This window comes from Solanum lycopersicum, chromosome 8, assembly GCF_036512215.1.
Source record: "Solanum lycopersicum chromosome 8, SLM_r2.1".
Taxonomy (NCBI): Eukaryota; Viridiplantae; Streptophyta; class Magnoliopsida; order Solanales; family Solanaceae; genus Solanum; species Solanum lycopersicum.
This window is the reverse complement of record NC_090807.1, coordinates 27,039,322-27,058,269: the sequence shown is the minus strand read 5'-3', so window position 1 is coordinate 27,058,269 and position 18,948 is coordinate 27,039,322. Positions and strand designations below refer to the sequence as shown.

The window sequence follows — 18,948 nt, the reverse complement described above, 5'->3', positions numbered from 1 at the left end:
ACACCTATATTAATTTATAGAAATTTTATTATACGAAGAAAAACAAATGAATAGTATAGGCGAAAAAAAGTTGGAAACAATAACTAAAACTAATTTTTTACAGCTATATTGTAATTTATTCTTTTATTAAATATAGGGATGATAAATTTTACAAACAAAATGTGAAAAATAAATTTAACCATCAAAATAATACTCAAAATTAGATATTGAATCAAAAAAGTAAAACAAATCACATGAGAGAAAAATCAAATGTAATACGGATTTTTTTAAAAATTGAAAAATCAAAAAAATAATTTAAAATTAATTTCTTCAAATCCATTGGACCAAAAGGGTATATCAAAGTTCATTATATGAGTCAATATAATCACGAAAGATATATCACTTTAAATTGTAAAGTTAAGAAGTATATCAAACTATTTTCCATTTTCCTTTAAATAAAACAGACCTAAGCGGAGGTTCTGGAATGATCTTCACCGTTGGTTTAAAACCTGAGTTGAGGGAAAGAATAGGCAAATGTTATAAAAGTTAAGTCCACTGCTACCAGAATGAAATAATAGGTAGACAGACACTTGTGTCACGGACTAAGAGTCTCACTGATATCTCATGCGCGGGACATGACAGTTGGCTGGGCTCCAATAAACTTAAATTTACAGTCTCATTTCTGCTACTGTTGGAACACAGCAACGTCAGGACTGAAAACTTGAGTATCAAGTCTTCATTCAAACTAGGCCATTACGCTATTTCTAACAGAATTTACAAAACAGTATTGAAACAAACCTAGGGTTTATCCATTTCTTCAGAACTATGCTGGTTCACAAATGAATCACGAGCACCCTCTGATTCTGAACTATTGGAGCCCATTTGCCGGTTATAGGGGCCTTGATCGAGCTGCTCCTCTGTCTTTAGTCGTGTTTTGAATGGCCTCTCAAAATCTTTTGCAGCCCCAGGATCTATCACTAGTTTACCAAGTTTTTGCTCCTGTATTGATGACACATCACGGGATTTCATGTCATTTACTAATAATTGGAAAGAAAGTAAAACTCCAAATTGATTGAACTGTCATTGACATCCAGCATGATTTGTGCATATGCACATTCTAATGTTATACAAGGAGAAATTAATACACATGCTAAACAATTGATCGATAATATGGATATTACATCAAAATTGTGGACAGATTATACTCGTTGGCCACGAGAAAATGATCAAAATGGCCATTAATGTGCGGGTAATGCTTTATCTTGGTTCTTACTATAATTTAGGGAATAGGGACAAATATACCCCGAACTATCAAAAATGGTACGCATATACCCTTCGTTATACTATTGAGACACCAAAAACATAATTTTTTCAAAATTTCAATAAAAAATCAAACAAATAAACTAATCTGAAGTAACATGCTATCCCATCCAACAAAAAGAGTAAAGCACAAAAAAGCTGGAAACTTTATCCAAATTGTGAGTATAAATCAGTATATGAACTACACAATTCAATCGTAGATGATCTGGATGCAGGAGGCAACAGAGGTTACGGTAGAGAAAGGAGAGCCAATTGGAGAGAAACTCGAAGGAGATTCGGAGTTCATTGGAGTTGTAATTAAGCAGGATCGTCCTTCTGAATTCACCGGTGGTCGGACATGGCAACGAGTCAACTCGATGAACCAAAGTCGAGTGAATGATTAATATTTTGCGAATTGCAAAGTTTCTTTGAGAATATGTGTGGTTAGGGTTTGTTAATTCGGGTCTTAAATGGGTTAGGGTAAAATTGGGTGGGTTTTTAGTTTTTCAGTAAAAAAAAATTCGAGCAAATTATTGAGATGGTGCCACGTGTTCGTTCGTTAGTGTGAAGGATACAAGTGCTCCACTTTTTGGACGGCAAGGACTTTGGTGTCTCAATAGTAAACGAAGGGTATATGCATACAATTTTTTATAGTTTGGGGGTATATTTATCCTTTTTCCTTATATTTTATTTGATTGAAATGGTCCCTAATGTATAACAAAAATGTTCATTCTGACTCTTAATATCTTTCACAAATGGTCCTTAATGTATAAAAAATGTGTTCATTTTCGTCTTTTCATGTGAATTTTTATAGATACGCTAGAATGACTAAAATTTCATGGAAATATATATGTAAACTGTAATGAATAATAAAATGTAACAATTACAAAATAAAAATAAAGACTTACGGCAATAAAACATTCATAGAAAACTAAATTAAGAAGTTCAATAGAGAAAAAAAGACAAAAAAAAACAGATTTAAGAAAAAATACAATATAGACATTATTCTTATAAGATTGATGTATGGTATAGATGAAAAAATTAGTAAAAAATTAGTTCATAACTCTGTGAGTTCTTATCGACTCCTTTCATATCCTATCAAAATTCAACAGTCTTCTTCATCTACTTTAGCTATAAAATAAAAATAATAGCCTAATAATCTTGGTAGGGGTTCCATTTAGAATAGAAGGAATATCAAAAGATATCTTAAAGTTTTAATTTAAATATTTGGAGGTTATAAATATGAAAAGATGAGAGTTATGAATATTAAGAGTATAAAAGGTGGATAAGTAATTAGAAAATAATAAAAAATAAATGAAGAGTATGAAAAAGGAAATTAAAGTTAGCAAACCATGTAGAAAGAGCAACTAAAGTTCTTATCACGAAATTAAGCATCAATGAATTTAAATTTGTGAAGTTAAGTCATTCTTTAACAATAAGAGGACATTATTAATGTGTGTCTCCATTTTGCAGATTCGCACCCTTTAAATTATTAAATTTCGTTATATATCATAAAGGATAATACTTTATCCATATAAATTATATTATTAAGGAAAAAGTTAAGAGAAGAGGAAAAGTATAGCAATTTAGGTAGACTTTTTAAAATATATATATATATATATAATTATTATTATATACATATAGATTATAGATGATAAATATTAACAAATTAGATATTTAATTAGGAATTAATCTTAGGAAGTCTAAAAGTCATTAACAGTTTAATTAAATTTATACATCAAATATTTAAATATTTAATAACAATTTAATCTATAGAAGAGGTAAAATCGTAATTCAACTTTCAACTTTTTTTGTTCATGCTGAGTAATATATGACAACATATTTTTATAAAAGAAGTTAAAATTTATATGTGGACGTAAGTGGCTAACAAAATTCACTATTGATGTCTTCTTTGTTAGCTTCATAAACGTACTCAATAAAATCTAACACCATTTCTCCTACGTTCTCTAACAAAACTTTACTATTTTCTCTTTTCTAAAATATTATTCTACTTGCCTAGTATTCATTTCTGTTTTCTCTAAAAGTTACAAAAGGGATCCAAACAAAAAAAAATTCAAGTCTGATCTTTTCAATGTGTACATGCGCATTTTAGAGCTAACAAAGAAGACAACAATGGTGGACATTGTTAACCATATGGGATCAGCAGGTAAATTTAAGACTTTTCTTTTTAATATTAATAAATTTGTTAGGTTTAGGGTAAAAACAAAAAAGAACACCTTTTGTTATCACTTCAATCCGGTGAAATATATTGAGGACCAAATTGAACATTTTTGTTATACATTTAGGACAATATCAATAAAGTGAAATATATTAAGGATCAAGATAAAGCATTACCCATACATTAAGGACCATTTTGATCATTTTCTCCGCTGGCATTTGTGGTCTTTCATTGGGTGATGTTAATAAACTCAGGTTAAATATGAGTCTTGAATTGAGAGATGGGAAGAAGGTAAGATTTTGGGAGGATGCATGGTTGGGACATGGACCTCTGAGAGACCGATTTCCTAACAAGAAGTTGAAACTATTGCAGTATGCAGGAATAATGGGTATCAGAATCTGAAATTCGGAACAATGGCAGAACTGTGAATTGACAATCTAACCACTTTTATGGATGTTGGAAAAAGTAAAACGGGAAGGTGAGAAGCATGAATTATCCCAGGAGGAAATAGCTCAGGGACAATTTTAGTGAAGAGAGAATATAACCAGTTCAGGAGAAGAAGCCAACAAGAAATAGAATGCAAATAACCTTGCCCATCAGTTTGGAAAAAGAAAAGGCACCGACAAAGCTCTTAATGTACAGCCCTACATGATGCACACTTGACACAACATGAATTGTCAAGAAAAGGTTCTACATATGCAACATATGTTGTAGGTGCTGTAAGGATATGGAAGACACAACCCACTAGTTCCTCCATTGAAAAGAAGCAAGAGAAATTTGGAACATGTTTTTAAGCCTAAGGAGTATTAACCTTATCCAAAGAAAAGGGCTGAACCAACTGACGACAAAAAGAGAATTCCAGAAGCAACGCTGTTTGTATTTTTATGATGTAAATAGAGTATCTTGTTGATGCTAATTTGTAAAAAGTTCTAATTAACTATACCCAAACCAAGAAGGAAAAAGTATTTCAACTACGCCTTAGTCCCAAACAAAAAATGAACGAAGGGGAGGGAGATTACCAATGTAAAAGATCAGTATCCTAAGGTGAACTACAACTTTACTATCTTTGTTTGGGAATCTCCCAGACTTGCTGATCTTTTAAAAGATTCAGAGACGGTGACTCCCAATGAACAAGCCGAGGATCAGAATACATAGTATTGACAGAACGACGGAAAATTCATTGTAAGGGGTCATTTGGTACGCGAACTAAATTATCCTGGGATAATGGTCCTGCACTAATTTATCCCACCTGGGAGATGGGACAAAATATTCCCAAATTAAATGGGATAAGAAATATTAGAGGATTAAGTGTGGGATAAAATTTATCCTGCATTTGGTTGATGGTATAAATTTATCCAGCAAGTGGGACAAAATAATCATAAGTTGGATGGGATACAACATACCCAGTGAAATATCACAAAGTAGGGTCCGAGGAGGGTACTATGTATGCAGGCAGGCCTTACCACTACCTCTCCAAGGTAGAGAGGTTATTTGAGAAACCCCCGACTCAAGCAAATCAAAGCAGCAACTAAAAGAAAAATAGCAGTACAAATAAATATGACAACTAATTGCAATGCGGAACATATATGATATAAGCAAGGAAATGTAACAAAAACAACAATAACAAGGTGTGATCACCTAAACACATGAATAGGTGATATCAGATACAAAAGGTCAAAGACTACATGAATAGGCTAATACTACGACTGCACAGTGCTTTATACTAGCATCAAGCCAAATACATGAACTGCTTAGTAATAAGACAACTCCCGACTGTTTATTAACCTTCTACCCTTATTTTCGACCTGCATACCCTCATATCTAAGATTATGTCCTCGATAAGCTGAAGATGTTTCATATCATGTCTAATCACCTCTCCTCGATGCTTCTTCGACCTACCTCTGCCTCTTATCGACCCCACTATGGCATACCTCTCACACATCCTCATTGGGGCATTCACACATCTCCTTTTCACATGCTCAAACTATCTTAGTCTCATTTCCATCATCTTGTCTACCAAGAAGGCCACACCTACTTTGTCCCAAATATCCTCATTCCTAACTCTATCCCTCCTAGTATACATCCTCACTTGCACCATTTGCATCTTCTGAACCTGGCCAGCAGTTTATCCCATACAACAAAGTCAGTCTAACCACCACCGTAGAACATACCTTTAAATTTTGGTGGTACCTTCTTGTCACACAAGATGTCGGATGAAAGCCTCCACGTTATCCATGTGAATGTCGCACTCATATGTGTGACATCATTGTTGATCTCCCATTTCCACATATCAAAGATCCCAAATACTTACTTTCCCTCTTGAGAACAAATTGTGCATCAAGTCTCACTTCCAGACCTTCTTCATGTGTCACATCACTAAATTTACACTCTATATACTTTGTTTTGGTCCTCCTCAACCGGAACCCTACCCTTTAGACTCCAGAGTCGGTCTCCACACATCCAACCTATTGTTAACTCCACCCTGAGTCTCTTCGATCAAAAAATGTATCCGCAAAATCATACACCATGTCACCTCACCTAATGTGTAGTATGCATTACGGGAATCCGCTACAATGACAACTGCACCTAATGTGTAATTGACTTTAATTAAGTGATGATCTTGTCCTTTTTTAAAAAAAGAAAATGATTTGCTTACAAAATCTCAATTTTAGTACAAGCATTAAAGCAACTTCAGTAGATATCAAATTAGTACCCAGTAATAGTGCTTCAACTATAGTTGTCTTGCCATATTATTTATCTTCAAAATTATATGTTCGAAGTAAATATGGAGTACATATTTGGAACTATTTTCCTATTTGGTAACAAGGCATATATCATCAAGCAGAAATTGTAAATAATTTAATTTTTGAATCACTCCTTTGAAACAGGTTATATTGGTAACTTTGAACATATCACATGATCATCAGATCTTCCAACTCTTTGTTGCTATTGGTTAGAATTCTAACTATTTGTTACTTGATTAATACTCAATAGCTATTGCCAACATATGTTCTCACTCCTCATTAAACGTACAGAAGAAGTCTTGTGAAACTCATTCAGTGGAAGCAGCACCAACCTTGTTTAGCAACCTCCTGCTTTTGTTAAGGATCTCCTAGAAGCAGATCAGGTAGGTGTCACCACCACGAGATGTCTCGTGAGATGTGCTCACGCTCCAGCATAACTCTTTTTGTAACTACTCATCACCAGCTACAACAAATACTACTAGTGATAGGAATGTTTGTAATGCTAATAATAACATAGTTACTGCTACAAACAATATGCACTCCAATATGGTAGCTACTGCCTCCCTTGTAAATCTTGTTTGAAGTTAATATAATCTTCATGACCCCCCCAAAAAAAGGTACTGTATGATCACATTGCCATTTTTTAAACCACGAGTCCATTAAAATATTATCCAACTTAACTAAATTGATTAGTTTTTGCAGGTTCAGATAATATCCATTGTTGTGCCCGTGTATAAATAATTGACACGACTATTACACGATATTATTGACGTGCAACGACATTCATAGAAACTAGTTAGGACTCACACAATTCAATTAGTGTTCCTAGACAGTCATTTTCTTAACATTTTTTTACTGCTACTGGTTTCAAATTCTTTTGTGCTCTCTATTTATGCACAAGTATATTAACCTATACGAAATTCACACTTACGGAAAACCAGTACCCCTCAAAGCACTATGAACGACCATGTTGAAATAGAAAAAATTACATGACGGCTGACGCAAAGGTGGGGTGTTCCGTTGCTTCTACAACTATGTATAACAACGATGTCTAGGGAAATTTCACCAAATGTGCAGGCAACTCTGCAACTAACATCTCTTTCCATTTAATTGAGATGGGAATTCTGTCCTGTGAATTCTTTTCCTTTCTTCCTGCAAGCTTAGAATATAGCATCTAGATGTCCATTATTTTTCACAATACATAAATCAGTTTATCGCTTAAAATAAAAGGAAAACAAAGTCTGCATTATTTTAACTTCCCCTAGAATTTTAACGCAAGAAACCTGGAGAATCTTGCAGTTAAGCTACAAATCAGATTACATTTGCATGAATGTAATTGATATTACAATCTGACAAATGATAATGCAACAGTGTAATGGCATATGCTGTTATAAAAATGTATTGAACACAATTATAAAACCAGGAAGTCTAAGGTGATATTGGTGGTAACCGGCCTGTAGATGTAAGATTTTAACAACTGTGAGAATATGTCGTGCATTTGCTTTTCTTTACCACGTCTATAAGCTAATATTAGGGGTTATGATTGCTTACACTTTGGAGTGCCTCAAGCTTTCTCTGCAGGGCTTCATGTTCTGCCTGAATACGGAATGGAACACCGTGCTTCTGATAAACATTAGTTTGTGCCAGATCCTCGTCAATTTCACTTGCAGTAGTTGCAAAAGGATGATTTGCAGGAATCCACCTGATAGTGTCAGGATCCACATCAGGAGGCACTGAATCACCTTCTCTAAGAAACAATGTTGGTCTCTTCCACTGATATGCACGTGATCTCCGCTTCTGATGGACCGCTTGTTGCTCCTTGGTAAGAGTTACTGGTGCCAAACGGTACACTTGCCCACACATCTCTACAGTTGAATTGCTCTTGCTGACTTTCACTAATGGATTATTGAATGGGTCGTTATATTTAAGAGGATTTGATCTGAATTTCAAGACAAATCAATAAGGAAAAGCACACATTGCAGCATTTAAAAACTATGCAAGCACTGAATTTCAAAAAAATATCATCTCAGCAGCATATGATCATATGATTAGAATCTACATCCTGAAAAGTAACAGCAGAAGAAATACATCATAAACAAGCAATTCAAAAGGTTAATGATCCATACATGCCTCTTCTATCCGATCTTAATTGCCCACGCCTAACAAGATCAGCTACAGACCCAGGGCGGTTGGGTTTTGACCTTTTTGCAACATAATTCCTCAGTATAATAACCAACAAGGTGACCATGGTAGACAGTGCAATTGGTAAACTAACACCAGAATGTTTCTTTACCTGCAATTAAAACACATGTATTAAAAGAAAAGGCCAAAATGAAGAAAGCAGGACCTTCCCTTCCCTTTGACCAATGGGTCCTCTGCCGAACTTGGACTCCATCTTTGAAACCATAGGTCTCTAAATAAAAGTGAATACAATGTCTAAGCTGCTTTTAATGGTGAATTTAATCAATAAATACATTGCACTGGATCTGAACATCAAATCGGAATTATTGAGAGCCCAGATGGAACATGAAAAAATTGCACCATGAAGAAAGAAATAGTTGGTATGTCAAGAAAGAGTAGGAAAAAAAAAAACATCATATCACGTACCATAAGATAGCAGGAAGAACAAAAAAAGTGATATGAATATAGTCATGTTGAGCCATTTACCAGGAGGGAAGGGGGAGGTATAGATTTGACGCTCTCTTGTAATTTGGTAACAGCGTCTTGAAGTAGAACAGGTAAATTGGGCTTGTTGGACTTGACAACCATAATTTGGTGCGGAAGATTCTTCGAATTCTTGGCATCACCATTAGCAACTATGTTAAGCTTCTTGAAGGTCCTCTTCCTAGTACTATTATACCTCCAGAATGCCTCAAGTGGTACCGGAACTGAGACTGTATGAAGTTGTAGACTCCACATAGAAGCTCCCATTTTTTCTTCTATCTCAAATACTTCTCAAAACTAGGGTTTCCCTCATATCCACACCTACAATTGCTTCATCTTTACCTGATGATAAATTACATAAATCCCTCTATCCCAAATTTAACTAGCCATTAAACTTTGATCCACAAAAAAATCAAATTAATAAGTGGAAAATATAATTAATTGTTCAATTAAGTTCATTAAATATGATTTCGTTTAAAAGGTATAAATACATTCGACTAGCTCATTTAATTGGACTACAAATGATAAGTACAAAATGTCATTTTATCAAGTACAAAATGTCATTTTATATTAATACCTAAATTGGTTTCATGTGTATGTCAATTTTTTGAGGCCAAGGAAAATGTGTTATATGTACATGTAATTTGTTATGATAACTAATCAAATGTTATTGTGTCAACTCCAAGATGATTTGGTCGAAAAGATTTTGTTCCTATCACAATTTGTTCATGCTACAACTATAAATAGAATTCCCTCAAAATTTAAAAAAAGATATCAGAATTCAACAAAAGCCAAAGAGAAAGGTTGAGGATCAAACATCATAAACGCAAGAAAAAAAAAGTGATAGTTCTTACTTCGAGAGAGCTGAAGGTTCACGAGATAAAAACTATTCTACCCATGATCTAGGTGTGCAACAATATGATTTTCTTCGAAGATTTGAAAGCATTACCTCTATGGTATAGATTGTCAGATTTTCACATATCATTGTTACTTCTAGGATAATTTTTAGCAAGAGGGGTCTTAATTTGAGACAACAGTGTTTGGGGTTATTAAGGATTATGATTGATCATTTTTTATCATTCTAATAAAACTAATGTAGTAGCTAATGTATAGGGTCATAAGGTAGTTAACGTGGTAGCTTGACAATGTTGCAGGTCGAGGAGGGATATTTGTATATAGATGTTTAGTACTTGCGTAATAGCTTTATGAGACTATATAGTTCAGAGCTAGACAAATTTCTTGATTGTGTTGAGGTATATATACTTCAGGGCAGAGTTCTTGGTTGTGTTGAGGTATAGTCATTTATGATGGAATAGATTAAGGCTCGACTGCTTGAAAAAGAGAAACTATACTTGATTAGAGCTAAAGTTTGAATCATGCATGTGTTATGAGGGTCAAGGATCGTAGTTGTTTTATTGAAGTGGATGACTTGACTAGGTTAAGTAATCTTGGGCGTATTTATATGTCTATTTACTATTATTTGCCCATATATCTTGTGTTTTGTGAATATTCTTCATGCTATTTACGATGTGTTTTTATTAACTTACAATGAATGCACCAAGACACGTGATTAGCTTATGCATGAGTTTTAGAAGGGAAAGTGAGATTTTCACATATCACTGTTGCTTTTAGGATAATTTTAGCAAGAGGGATCTCAATTTGAGACAACAATGGTGTTTAAAGTTACGTATGGATTATGATTGATCATTTTTTATCATCCGAATAAAACTAATTATGTAGTAGCTGATACATTGGGTAATAAGGTAGTTAACATGGTAGCTTGACAATGTTGTAGGTCGAAACTAATAAGACCTAGTTTCATGTATGAGTTTAGAGTTGAATTAGTGAGTTCCAGTGTCTTTCGTAAGAGGTTAGGAGTGTAGTATGAGGCTCAAAACTCGTAGAAACGATTATCATACTTTTTTTTTTTTTTTTTAAATTTTTTTTTAAATTTTTTTTTAATTTTTTTTTTATTTTTTTTTATCATACTTAGAACAAGGGTTTTAAGTGTTTAACTTTTGGGTACGACCCCCCAAAGACCACCCAATGGGTCCTTGAGGAGGAACCCAAAACAGTCCCTAAATTTGGAAAAGAAAATGTGTGACCTACGGATGACCATCCACGACCAGTAGACCAAACCACGCCCCTTAGATCATGGGCATAGGTCAAGGCCTATTAAGACATGCCATGGAAAGACTCAGGTGCAAACCACAGACCCACAGGACGGGGGCGTGAATGGACCCATGGTTCGTGGGTCATGGTCGTATTTCACCACTGCACTTGCTGTCCAAATCTTGTCCAACAAGTAAGTTTTCCTAATTTGATTATTTTAGTTTAGGGTCATTTTATACTGATTTAACAGACCTATATAAACTAATTTATATCATTAAACACCTAATTAATTCATTATATCCCAAGACCCCAAATCAAAACTCAACTACTTTCCCCTCCAAAAATCTTCTCTCTAGAACCTCCATTGAAGAACCAAGAAAGAGATCAACTAAGGCTTGAAGATTGGATATTTTATATACGAATTTGATTGGATTCTAAACCTAAGGTAAAGTTTTCATCCATGGTAGTTATCACCATGGAGCCCTCTCAAAAGCTTTAATTCAATTCTAGAAATCTTGAAAAGCTAGGGTTTCAATTCAACCTCATAGATTTCTTTCAAAGTTATTATAAAAGGTTGAATTATGTTGGTTATTGATGATACTACAAATTTTAGATGATTTTAACTTGAATTCCAAAGAATCCATAAGTTTTCCCCTATCTTAGCTTTGACTCTTCTCTACATTATGAATGTTGTTGATTCAATTGATTGAATGAGAGTTGATAAGGATGTAATTACTTGATTTAAGTATGAATCTACTTATATTCTTGATTAACCAAAGATTCTAGGGTGAAATTGATATAACTTAGGATTAAGTCATGGAAGAAGCAAATTGAGGGTTAGATGTGAACTCCTAAAATTGATGAATTGCCTTGGATTAGAATATCTAGACATGAATTGCTTAAGATTGATTCTTGTAGACATGAACTAACTTGATTAGGTCTTATATGATGAATCATGGATAAATAGTATTGAGATTGAGTTTACTTGATGACTATAATATAGTAAGAATGAAGTATGTGGTTAGTTAACCTCGAAAGTTAGATTATATGGTGATCCACTTGAAAGGTAGAGGTGTTAACTTATTGTGCATTTTTAATTGTATATGGTATTATTATTGTATTATCCTGAAAATTCATTCTTGGGAATCTTTATAAAATTATTGTTTTATCCCTCTCGATAGTTGTCTCGAGTTATTTCTGACCAGTCAATAAAGTGTGTTTGAAAATTTTTGAACTATTCGAAAACTAAAGCTATTTACATGACGAGTATTTATTAAATAAATTTTTTATTAGTTGGTGATTAATGGGCCAAATCCATAATTTCCTTAATATCATATTCAACTTGGCCTATATATTAAAATAAGTAATAGGGTTTATTAATTTTATACTTAATTATTTAAAGAAAAAGTGTCCTCGGATACTAAACAAAAGGACACGAAGGGTTGCAGGTAAGAGTTCCCCCGGCCTTCCATTTTTGTATGTGCCTACATTAGTTATAGTATAATGATATGGTAGAGATTAGATTATTATTATTTTTGTTGAATTGTGTGATAAATTTACAAATTATATTTATATTGGTGCCATGTTCTCTAACTTAGGGGAGAAACTGTAAAGTGGAATGAATTAGGAAGGAAAATTCGACAAAATTGAGAATGAAATTTAGAATTTTGCAGTAAGTTCTTCAGACAATTTGAGGAGATGAGACTTAAGCCATTATCGGCTAATGATGGATAAGGTTTGAGGTTATTGCTTACGTAAGGATGGCTTGTGAGGATATTGAAGATTTTAAGGAATGTGAATTGAGTTTGGGTAATTGTTGTTGTTCAGCGAATTGACACGCTTAATTATTTGTAACTTTGACTTTTATTTCAATTTTTTTCTATAATTTCAATAAATTAAATTTTGATATATTGAGATAGATAATTAAATATTAAATATATTGTATTATATGAATATTATTATATTGAAGAAATTGTAACTAAACCCTAGACTTGAAATTTAGAAATATAAGAGTTGACATGCCAATTGACATCAAGAATTCAAGATTAGGAACTTGATTATATATTTGAATGAGTTTTTGGGTCTTAGCTAGACATATAGCACCGAGTGTTGTTAGTTTTGGAATCTTATGGTGATTACATATTTGAGTAGATTGCATTTATTTGGAATTTCAACGAAACGACAAGTCTTAAATCCTAGAGCGATTGTTCGACTATTTGAGGCAAGTGAAATTTCTAAACCCTTGTTAAGTGTATGAAATTGTGTATTTTCTTATGGTATGTGTTGGGAGTAACGGGACTTGGTGAAGGGTTGATTTTTCTACCTTGATTAATTCTAATGATGAAAAGGAGTGATAAAAGGCAAATGATTAAGTGTTTGTATGTGATGGTTTGAGAATAGTACGAGTATTAGTGTTATAAAAGCAAAGTTTATTACTATAGAATGTGAATTGCAATATGAGAATGCCAAAACATATGGACATTATATTATATATTATTGACTAGATTTATTTTGTGTAATTGTGTTCTTTACTAAACCCATAGCATTGTGATAATTGAGGTGATTATATGTCATAACGACATTTAATTTATTGAGATATTGCATCTCCTCTTTATTTGATATCATATTGTGCACATGCATTGACATGAGATTGAGTATAAGTAAAAGGTCTAACCCGTAGAGATCGTCCATGTTGAGATCGAGTGTGATTATAATTTGGGCACGTGGAGATCATCCATGCGAGGAAATTGTCTATGATTATAAGTTGGGCACGTGGAGATCGTCTGTGCTGGGAATTGTTTTATTTTATGATAGTGTGTTGAGATCGTCCGCACAGACACGTGGAGATCATCCGTGCCGATATATGGACCTCTTGAGTCCCTCATGGGTCATGAACTCTCAATGTATTCCTGAGGAGTATCATGTATACAAGGTTAAGCGAGTACTTGGTATTTTGAGGCATATCATTTCATGGTGTCATATTGCATTGTATCCCCTGACATCCTTCAGTCTTGATGATAATGTATTTTATTGGTGGTTGAAAAGTACTTGATATTTGGTTATCTCTATTTGATGAACTTGATCGTATGTATTGCTGATATTGTGAGTGTCTTTTTGTGGAGGTTATAATTGATGAATATTGAGCTTGTTGTTGAGTATATGTGATTGTTAGAATGTTGTTGTGAGATATGTGCTTGTAAATGGTGAACTATTAGGTTGGGCTGATTTTATGCAGGTTGTAGTTGTAGAGGTTCGGTTGAGGTGTAAGGAGTACCCGTATTTATCCCCTTAACTTGTTTTTGGAGGTTTACTTGTTGATTACCGTGTGGTTTGGTACTCATCCCTTACTTCTACAATTTTTTGCAGGTTATTAGCATGAACACCTTTGTGATATTTTCTCTTCTCCTTGTCTGAGGCTTCTTATGGAGGTTTGTGAGATTAGTTACTTGTCATTTGGTAGACCTTCTTACTCCTATTTATGATCTTGTTCTACTCTAGAAACAATGTCATGTGAGACTTGTATTTTTCTTTTGATTCAGTTGTAATACTTTAGAGGCTTTTACACGTGACAACCAGGTTTTAAGGGTTTAATTATGACCTTGTTTTCCGCAGTATTTTACAATATTAGACTTTTATTGATGTTTTAATTCAGCATTCACTATATTAGTTGAATTTTATGCTGACTTATCTTTATGGGATAAGATGAGTGTCATCACGTCCATTTTATGATTGTGACAATTAAGAAAAGGATCCTACTCACGTGACAATATGAGTTTATGAGTTTATACATACAATAAAAGAATTACTTGAAGTATGATTACATCCATGTCTATCATAGTCAGTGTTGGATGTGTTGATTTACACGGTATATTATCCTTGAATGCAATATAAGTGAATTATGCATTATTGTGATGTTATACATGCTTATGAACACTTTGAGAGGGAAGTTTCTACGATGATATTGCTGTTGTTGTGTCATTACAAGGACAATTACACACACTCCATGCATAAACACGATTATGATGTATCTCTGGTGTCAATTGAAAGTATAGTTCTCATACACACCTTTACACATTATTATGCATGAAATATACATGATCATGGTGATCCTATTGGGTTGATTGAACGTCCATTCTCATGAGAACACATGATCTTGGTGTGAAAGTTATTCTCACATACTAATGACGATTCTAAGGTTGAAAGTTCGTTTTCACCTAAATTAAATCTATGAGCTATTTTAAGAGTTAGGTTGAACGAAGGGTAACATATTCTTTCAAACATGTAAATTCAGTTCAAGACTAAACAAGTGATTTGGAAAATTATACTTAGCACCGAGTGGATATAGAAAGTGAAATAAAGACCCTCACGTCAATTCAATAGTTCGGGTCATCCTAAGGGAACTCATGAGATGGAAACCCTATATCAATGCATTAGGTAAGGCTTAATTCTAGAAGTAATCTATAGATCTCACAATTATGTGTCACATAGGTCCTTAGCTAGTGGTGAGTCCTCATAGACGTGTTTTCAAATTTAGTATTTTTTTTCAGTTTTAGTTTTGCTAGGATTAGTTGGGGACATGTCCGAGCAACTCTAATTAGTGGAGGCTTTTCCGACATAGTATAAGATTCAACGTTAATTTTTGAGTGATTGTTCAGTATCACTAAATTCTTAGAATTTTATATATATTCAGAATAGTATTGGGTATTCCCCATCCTTTAGTTATTTCATGATTTAACTTCCTCATTAGTTCATGTTTTCATAGGTATGTCCAGTTTGCGTAATATACGCCAACTTAGGATTAGATTGGGGTCATTCGTAATCCTTGGTTCCGTGTTTACATGCAGAATAGCCTCGGAGCGTGACAAATATCGTAAGAAGATGCCAATGATGTGAATAATTTTATATTATAGAAAAATTTCGAAAAGTCGTCTTCTTTAATTTGTGCTAGAAAAGGGTAGCACAATAATGTGGAGTGAATCGTGATACACATAGTTCGTCATCTCTATATATATAAAAATAATTATAAAATATGAGGTGATATTTTTAAAGCAACTCAAAAGTGGAGGGAATGGGTTCGAGATGAGGGAATGAGTGGATTTCTAAGAAAATTGGGAGTAAACTATTTGATTCTAAGCTTGTTGTGTGTCTTTCCATCAAGATTAAGGATAGATTTGTGCCAAGGTATTATGAAAGGAGTATATTTGTATTAAAAGTATAATGAGAGGAGTATATTTGGATCTAAAGTATAAAAGTATAATGAGAGGAGTATATTTGGATCTAAAGTATAACAAATAGTATATTTAAACTATTTCTTGTAGTACAAGAGTATGTTTGACCCTTCTCTCATTTCCTAGTAATAAATATTATTTTAATTTCTATTATTCAATTTTTAACTAACATGTTTGACATCCCAACTAATAGTATAAGAAAATATCTATACATATTGGAGTAACTAACTAATAATTATTTAGCAAGTTCATTTGGATATTAACATATTCATTAAGCATATTTATAGTTATATTGTTTAATACAACTAACTACTAATTATCGAGTTAAATATCAACATAAAATAGGATAGACAGAATGAATCCTTTAACACACTTAAACCTAACCTATAAAAGAATAATATGGAGTTTATAAATTAACCTACAAAAAAATATCTTAGGACCCGTTTGGGCATGCGATGTAAATCATGACATGAAATCATAATGATTTGAAGTTGAAGTTAATGTTTGTTTGGATATGCATAAAAATTTCTAAAAGTTTTTTTTTTCTCGTTAACATGAAAACTACATAAGTTGTTAAAACTATTAATATTTTTCCTATTGTTATACAATTTTACTAGATGATCAAATCACAGTTCATAAACAAAATATCAGAGTATCCCAAAGTGCCGCATTGATAAATCACATGCATTAACATTTCTAAGTTATTTATTTCTCGTTAACATGAAAACTGCATAAGTAGTTAAAACTATTAATATTTTTCCAATTCTTATACAATCTTACTAGATGAGCAAATCACAGTTCATAAATAAAATATCAGAGTATTCTAAAGTGCCGCATTGATAAATCACATATCTTCATGTTTCGTTTATAAATAAATTTCTTTATTGTAAACTTCTTAGTACACATAATTTTATAGAGATCTACAAGTCAATAATTGTAGTAGATAGTTATTCTTTAATATAATCATTTCACATGGTACAAACAATCTTTTCACACAGAACACAAATTATTTTTTGCACAAGATAAAATGAGAGATCCTTTTTGTGAAATATAAACTTATGAGATAATTTCACATTTAATTGTTATTTAAAATCATGATTTATAATTTCAAATTATGTTTTTATTTATAGAAAATTTAAGATGTGAAACCATGAAAATCATAATCTGAAATCGCATGTCTAAATATTCATTTGAAATCAAAATGTGATATTATGACTTCATGTTGCAAGTTCAAATATAAATTAAGTGCTAGAATCTCCTATTTTATATTCATCATAAAACATACTAATCTAGTGGACAATATAACCTCTCATGACCATAGAATTCCTTGGAATTAGGGGCGGCTCAACATGTTTGGGGGCCTAAATCGAATTGTCAATTGGGGGTCTTAAATATACATAAACTTCATACATATATTTATTCAAAATTTATTTTTCTTACACTATTTAGATGAAAATTATTATTATTTTAGTATTGTTTTTTAGGTAATTAGTATTAGGTAAGATTTTATCAACTCAACATTGAAAAAAATCCTTTTAGTGAGACAATTATTATATGAATTATTAACAAAATTATATAAGTAATAAATTGATAAATATTAAATAAAGATAAGACTTAGAACCATAAAATTTGATGCAAGAAGTCGATGTCTGGGTATACCCCATTTTAATATGCATGTTGTAATGCTTGAAACTAAAATTTAAAGAGAAATAAAAAAAATTGCAATTCACTTTATTCAAGACTTTTCACTATTAGTTCTTATTTTTAACAAAGTACAAAAGATAATAAAGTGGAGAAAATAATATATTTTATAAAAAAAATATACTTTTATCATAGATAATTAATTTTTCTGTAAATAATTTAACACATAAGTCTTGATAAAAATTTGGGCCCACCGAAATTTTGGGGCCTAAGACAAAAGCCTTATTTCCCAAAGCATAGAGTCGGCCCTCGCTGCAACTTAGCGAACTAATAAATTAGTTTATTTATATGTTAAAAAAAGGGGGGAAATGTATATAATGACAAACTAATAATTCAAATTAAATGTTATAATCACACTTTGATTTGATTATGCTCTCTAACAAACTGTTTGTCAGTCGTCTCTCTCCCTCAAACTCTCGCTCGCTACTCTCCCTCTCTCGCTCGCTCCCTCTGTCTGTCGCCTCTCTCGAATATACAATCAGAAATGTATAAATTGTATTTTTGTTTGTATAAAGGGGGAGAAAATTGTATATACTCATGCATATGCATATATCTTTGTCCTATAAACTTATAATTATATAATACAAGTATTCTCCTGCCAGTTCTCTTTTGTCTTTCTCTCTTTGTTGCTTTATACAAACACAGGTTATACAAAATACAATGTATAGTTTATGTTTGTACAAGGCGAGAGAGAGTGTGTTATTTGATGTACAAACATTTTATTTTGATTCAATTGTATATAAATTCAAATTCTAGACACATATACAAACACATAAAAGAATTGAGAGGCTGTCAACGTTTGTACAGACGAGAGGCTGCTTAAAATTTATACAAATGACCTGTCAGCGAGATTATACAAATATGAAAAGGAGCCAACAAATTATATAAATGAGAGGCTGTCAACAATTTATACAAATGGTTTACCAGAAAAATTATACAAATCTAAAGAGAAGTCAGCAAATTATACAATTGTTTTCTTTTGTATATATGTATAGCGAAATAGCCTAACTTCTTTTGTATATACGTATAGCAGAAATAGTCA

General features: G+C 32.5%; 1 protein-coding gene and 1 long non-coding RNA gene across 2 annotated transcripts; one reads left to right on the top strand and one right to left on the bottom strand.

The window, feature by feature from the left end:
* Positions 1–493: 493 nt before the first annotated feature.
* Positions 494–9,340, bottom strand: LOC101264041 (protein MULTIPLE CHLOROPLAST DIVISION SITE 1). The gene is made up of 4 exons (XM_004244901.5): positions 8,869–9,340; positions 8,328–8,494; positions 7,753–8,140; positions 494–978 (listed from the first exon to the last, which is right to left on the bottom strand). Exons 1-4 carry the CDS (start codon positions 9,130–9,132, stop codon positions 778–780), a joined length of 1,020 nt encoding a protein of 339 aa, XP_004244949.1. The 5' UTR covers positions 9,133–9,340; the 3' UTR covers positions 494–777.
* Positions 9,341–11,261: 1,921 nt separating this feature from the next.
* On the top strand, positions 11,262–14,624 carry LOC101264351 (uncharacterized). The gene is made up of 2 exons (XR_742697.4): positions 11,262–11,422; positions 14,344–14,624. It is a non-coding gene; the product is annotated as an uncharacterized lncRNA (long non-coding RNA).
* The last annotated feature ends 4,324 nt before the right edge of the window (positions 14,625–18,948 follow it).

What these genes read in the sequence shown, in the direction of transcription:
- LOC101264041 (XM_004244901.5), bottom strand. Translation starts at nt 9,132, where the DNA reads ATGGGAGCTTCTATGTGGAGTCTACAACTTCATACAGTCTCAGTTCCG. An exon ending in AGATCGGATAGAAGAGGCAT is followed by an intron (nt 8,141 to 8,327) that starts GTATGGATCATT and finishes CTTGAAATTCAG; the next exon opens with ATCAAATCCTCTTAAATATA. An exon ending in AGCTTGAGGCACTCCAAAGT is followed by an intron (nt 979 to 7,752) that starts GTAAGCAATCAT and finishes TCATCAATACAG; the next exon opens with GAGCAAAAACTTGGTAAACT.